The 6,094-nt window shown below is 35.9% G+C and overlaps 1 protein-coding gene across 1 annotated transcript; it reads right to left on the minus strand.

Moving 5' to 3' along the window:
* Positions 1-1,757: 1,757 nt before the first annotated feature.
* LOC119671698 lies at positions 1,758-6,094 on the minus strand (the record flags this gene model as incomplete). Its single annotated transcript, XM_038082447.1, is given in 3 exon segments — positions 1,758-4,451; positions 4,577-5,492; positions 6,055-6,094. Coding segments are annotated over 2 exon segments (2,583 nt in total). The 3' UTR covers positions 1,758-1,902.

Raw genomic sequence — 6,094 nt, forward strand, 5'->3', positions numbered from 1 at the left:
AAATTTTTATTTCGAATGTACCTAAGCTCGAATAATTGTAACTTTTTTCCTTAATTTTATTGTTCACTTTATTTTAAGACCAGTCACTGTAATTTATAATATATTAAAATAAAAAATAATTACATATTTCTTTGTATATTATGTGATTTAGAACACTGACTTACTTAGTTAAAATGGTTTAGTAGATACCGGAAAATCAAAATAGTAAATACTGAAACATTAATTACATCTTAAACACTTAAGATAGCTCCAATAGTTTTTCATTGAAAGTTTCAAAGAAATGATACATAACCAAGAATGTCAGGATTGTTATTTACCATTCCATGAACGAATAATTTACCAATACAAAAAAAAATCTTATAGAAGTCTAGGTTAAGTTATCAATATTTGTGGCTGACAAACCTGCACACTAAGTATATATGCAGAGAAAAATAGTAAAAATATGGTATTTTAGCAAACTAAAGAAAGTTTAAGGTAACCCACTCGAGGTCGATCATGATATCGGTCAATCGACTCTGGACTATTTTAACACACTGTAACGAACTAAGACAATAAGCAAACCGTTACAACCAAGGAGACAAGTGTTTTCAAGTGAAAATTGTGGCACTTAAATTCACTGCTGATATATATTATTGGAAAGACATGCCGATATTAAACCGATATTAAAGTACTTATTAGTCAAGCAGCAAATACAGACTCCATAATTCAAATTGTAGTCAGCTTATCTAAAGTAACAAAATTAGCAGAGACAAGAACTTATCCAAGAACTTATCTGGTTATCAGACCAGAGTGATAACAGTAGCAAACAATATAGCAGATAAGTTGATTCGCTCTTATATGGGAATTATTATTATAAGAATAGAAAATTGATTTCAAGGGTTGGACAATTGTAATTTTCAGTAGCAGTTGCGATAGTAGCAAAGCCCCCAAAAAATGATTCTTTTATATAAAAGACAGTAGGAAATCTAACTATTAGAGAGCAAATAATATATTTGGGAACTCACACGATAATAATAGAACATAAGAAATTAGACAGTCATTTCGAGAAAAATTATACAATATCAACAATAATAAACAAATATTGTTTTTCTTAAGATATCACTTAAAACTTGTTTTATTTAATTAAAATTTTCTTCATATTTTGCATATATAAACTCAGAGTCAGAACCTCAGAGTAGAAACTTTCAATTATGGTTTAAGAGACCTTTTTTATGTTATTGACATATAGAGCTTACTACTTTGTTTTTAATAGAAGTATAACTGTCCTTCTAAGTGAGCTGATTTGCTCGCTACCATATTATATATTATATACACCAATTTATAATAGCTTTACATGGATCCTAAAAAAATGGTCGGCTAATGATGAATATAATTTTCAATTTACAAATTTGTTTCTAAAATACGGTACGTCGTATCTATTGTTGTACAATAAATATTAATATTATTTTTTATATTACCATCATATAACTCATGTAGATTTTCAACTTAGATTCTCACTAAGGTTACCTCACTAAGGAGTATATATATACATAATGGCATAATAATATAATTTAATAAATATTTAATGATTTTGATGTCAGAAAAAATGTCTATAATTAATTAAATTAATTAGTAATTGTTATTAATAATGATATTTTCTTATTTTCTTATATCTTTCTATTTTCTATTTACTTATTATAGTAATTATTTCTGCTAATTTTTTAAGTGCAAATTTTGACTAGAATATAATTTGAGGTTATGTACACAAACTTAACGAATTTTGTTAAATTTTGAAAAATTTTCTTTTTCTTTATTTATTAATTCTCAATTTTCTTTAGCTTATGGATTCAGGTTATCTTAATTTGCCTACAAATATATCAACTGCGCCTACTTTAAACATATTTACACTTGGGTCCCGTAATACTACAGTGACACGAACTCTACTCCGCCCCCACTGTCAGCTGTTAAATTAGCAGTGGCACTAGAATTCGCATTTTGTTGTTGCTGTTGTTGGTTGCAGTCTTGTTGCTTGCAATTCAATGATTGCTTTGTGATTCCAGTAGCTGCAGGTGTCTTAGTCAAGGGTTCGCCCTCGTTGAAATGCGTTTCGCTTTCCAGGCGTTCCTCATCGGGCAGCGAAAGTGTTGAATTTCCACTTGCAGTAAAACGACGACCCATATTATCGTATTTTAAGCAACCAGCGCCAGCTGCACTTTTGCACAGTGGACGCATGGGCGTTGCATCAATTGGTGGTGTGCTACAGTTAGGCGGTAAAGCTTGATTGTGTAGGCACGCTGCAGGTGGTGGTGGCGGTGGTGGTAGACCGACAATATTGGATGCGTGCTTTAGATGCTGTTGTTGCTGTTGTTGTTGCTGCTGCTGCTGATGCTCTTGATAGGCTTGACTATAGCTTGTATCGAGATTGTGATAGGATACAATTTCATCATGTGGATACAAGTTAGTTTGCTGCGTTAGTGATTGCTGCTGCAGCATATGTTGATGTTGTAATGATGATTCCTTTTTCAGTATGCCACGTCGATGTGTGTTACGTGGCAGAGTTGCGAAAGAGGATACATTGACAGCCGTGCCAGGCGGGGGCAATATAGCACCAGCAGTGCTACAAGTAACAGCTGTACTCGAAGTACCACTTTGTACTGTGTTATCCTGTAGGCGTTTCGGTATGTTAAGCAAATCTGGGTACATATTAATATCAGCACCATCGAGCATATCCTGTGTCACAGATACACTAATAAATATATTGCCATATCCGGGGTTTGGTACAACGTTAGAACAAAATTCCGGTGGTGGTGGAAATACACCGACGTTCAGGGGAAACTCCTCTGGTATAGGATTCGGATGTAGACCTGAGGAAGATGCCATAGATGTTGGTATGCCAACAACGCTACATGAACCATCAGCTACAGCAATGAGTTGCTGGCGGTTGTTCATTAAACTATTTGCACCACTGGAGTTTGGTAAATGCATATGATGTTGCTGCATTTGCTGCTGATGAGATATTTGATGTTGGCCAGTGAGTAAAACACCATGGTGACTGTGGTTTGATCGATGATTATCAACTGCATGAATTTCAATGGGCTCAAAACCTATAACTGATTCCGTCTTACTCATGGTAGTTGTGGTGTTATTGTCGATGATGCAACTATCGCCACGGTCGTTAGTCGTAGTTGTTATACTTAGGTCTAGCAGTTTCTTTTCTTGATCGTTAAAACTTACACTCGCCTTAACGCCTGGTTTGTTCGGATGTCTGCGCTGACGTGTTGTGCGCTTGCAAAAGCACACCACGAACGAGATGAGTATAAGTAGGAAAACCGTACCAAATGTACCCATAATCAAACCAAAGTACCAAAAGGTTTCCGGTGTTTTTACCAGAACATGTTGTACAATTTCTGTGAGGTAAATGCTAATATTCTGCGATGTTGCGCCCACTGCATTTGAGCCGCTACATGCGTAAGTACCTGCATCAAGACTTGTCATATTGAATACTGTTAAATTACTCCAGAGTTTGTCTGAAGCAATGTTTTCCGAATCGAAAATGACATTGTCGTTGTCCAGTATTTTACCATTTAACTCCCACGTGACTTCGGGCAGCGGATCACCGTAAACTAGACAACTAAATGTGGTATTACTGCCTATGTCAATATTTTGCACATCCTCATTATTGAATATTTCTACTCTTGGTGAGCAGCCAAATAACTCTTCGTCCACTTGTTCCCAGGGTTTATCTTTATAAGCTGGCGGCCCTTTACATATAAGGCTGATGCTGTTCAGTTTACTCTTCACGTACCAACTGCGAAATTTGCGCAATTTGCAATTGCACTGCCAAGGATTTTCATCCATTACCAGCGTTTTCAGGTTATTCATGTGCTGGAAGACGTACTCACTCAGGCTTTCAAGCAAATTATTTTTCAAATACAAAAATTCTAGCAAGTTAAGGTTCGCCAGGGCCATGGGGTCTATATATGATATCAGACAATTGTGTAAGTCCAAAGTGCGTAGATGTGGCAGTATTGGAAATTGATAGGCAACCAACTTCTTTAATGGGTTACCATTCAAGTACAAAATGCGTAGACGATCATTGCCCATAAAGGTGTCCTTGTCAATCATTTCAATTTTGTTGTCCGATAAGTCTATTTCAACCAGGATTTTGAGATTCTTAAAGGTTTCCTTGTGGACATATTGAATCTCGGATTTTTTAAGGTAAATGCGTTGCAAGTTGAGTAAACCCAAATTTGTGAACTCCTCCCGATTCAGATACGGTATGTGGTTATCGTTTAGCACAAGAACTTGCAGTTCCGTGCTAAGTGTCGTTGGAATCGTGGTGAGCTCTAAGGAACTGCAGATGGCAGATTTCTTACCGTTAGTCCATTTGCAGGTACAGTTTGAGGCACAACTTGCAGACCAATCGTCGCCTGTCGCAGTTGGAAGGCATGACAGCACGAAGAGGCATACAACTGTGAGAAAAACAAAATTTTAAATTAATTTAGGCACAAATCACGTAATTGATAAAAATTAAAGCAAAATAAAAATTTATTTCACTTTCACTACGTGGTCATGGTATGTGAAATGTGGAACTCACCTGAAAGGCAAATTGCAACGCAATTTATTTTCATATTGATAACATTCGGTAACTGTGGTGTCCTTTCAAGTGAAAATTTGTTAGCACATATTACGCACACTGCAACCAGTGAGCTTAACGTGCCAGTTGCACATGCAATTGCAACAATAGTTGCAACTGTGGAATCAGTTAATGGCTAAAATCTGTTGCTAGCCTTTGTAGTGTGCGCGTCAAATAGTCGTCGAGTTCCGTACCGCGCGCGTGGCAATGAATCAGAGCAGCGCAGTTCTTTTGATAAAAACAAAATTTGCAGTTGTTTTGGAAAGTTTCGTTCTGATTTGGTTTTTCCAATTCCCTTTTTTAGTTTTGGTGTGTTCAATGCTCAGTGCTCAGTGCTCAGTGTTTGTGACTCTATCAGTTTGGCAGTTGCAGAATCAGCAAAATAAAATGTTTTCACAGCATAAAGGCAGGCAGCTGCTGCAACAGAGTTGTTAAGCAATCAGCAAAACTCACACAGATCCAAATAGCAACTCTGGATGCAGTTTCCACTGGTTCGGTTCAGGTTGTGCGTGGCACGTCGTTTGCAATTGAGCAGTTTCAGGTGCGCATTACGCAGCCATTGACATTGTTGCATCTCCTATTTTATGCTACTACAAATTCGCTTTTATTTTTGCATTGACACCTTTGCGCCAACGAAGGATAATGCAGCACGTTTCAGTCACTTCAATTCCAATTGAATTGGCAATTTGTTTGTGTCTGTTTTCGGGTTTTGGGTTTGTTTTTCTCGGTCTTATTATTTGCAATTCACGGTGTGTTGCAGTGCATTTGCGAATTCTGTTTATGCTTCTTCTTTATTGCAAGTGAACACGGTTGACGGGTGTCGCGTCTCTGCAATGTGCTCGTCCATTGCTCACTGAGTTGGATGGTCGTCTTGCAACTGTAATGAAATGTAAAAATAACGAAAGTTATTAAGGTTTCAGATGAAAAGCATCATTTTCCACACAAACAAATATATTTATTTTAACTGAATCAATTTTGAGTATTCCTTTAGCGGGCTTTTAACAATACACAAAGCAGCAGGATATATGTATTCCGTATCTGTGAAACACAAAGACGATACACAATATGCTTTCATATCAATTGAAATTATTACCAGTGAAAAACTATGTTATGACGATATTTACAAAAATTCATATATATATATATATAAGAAATTCATATTTTATCAGTATTTCGTTCACATGAAATAAAATAAAATAAAAAAAGAATATATAAGATAAAAATTTTAAAGTATTTTATGACAACATGAGCAAACTTTATAAATGGGAAGTATGCATTGCAAGAATTTAAATAGCGTTAGCTACTACCATATTTAACCCATAAAAAATCTTAACTTTCTACAAAACACCTGCTGCTCTTCAATGCAGCTTGCATTCATATGTTATATTCACACGTAAATTTAGAAAGGATAGACCAACTCGGTATACATATCTGATTACCTCTATAAAGGATCGAATTAATGGCACAACTACTTCATTT

The sequence above is a fragment of the Teleopsis dalmanni genome, chromosome 1 (assembly GCF_002237135.1).
Source record: "Teleopsis dalmanni isolate 2A chromosome 1, ASM223713v2, whole genome shotgun sequence".
NCBI classification, from domain to species: domain Eukaryota; kingdom Metazoa; phylum Arthropoda; class Insecta; order Diptera; family Diopsidae; genus Teleopsis; species Teleopsis dalmanni.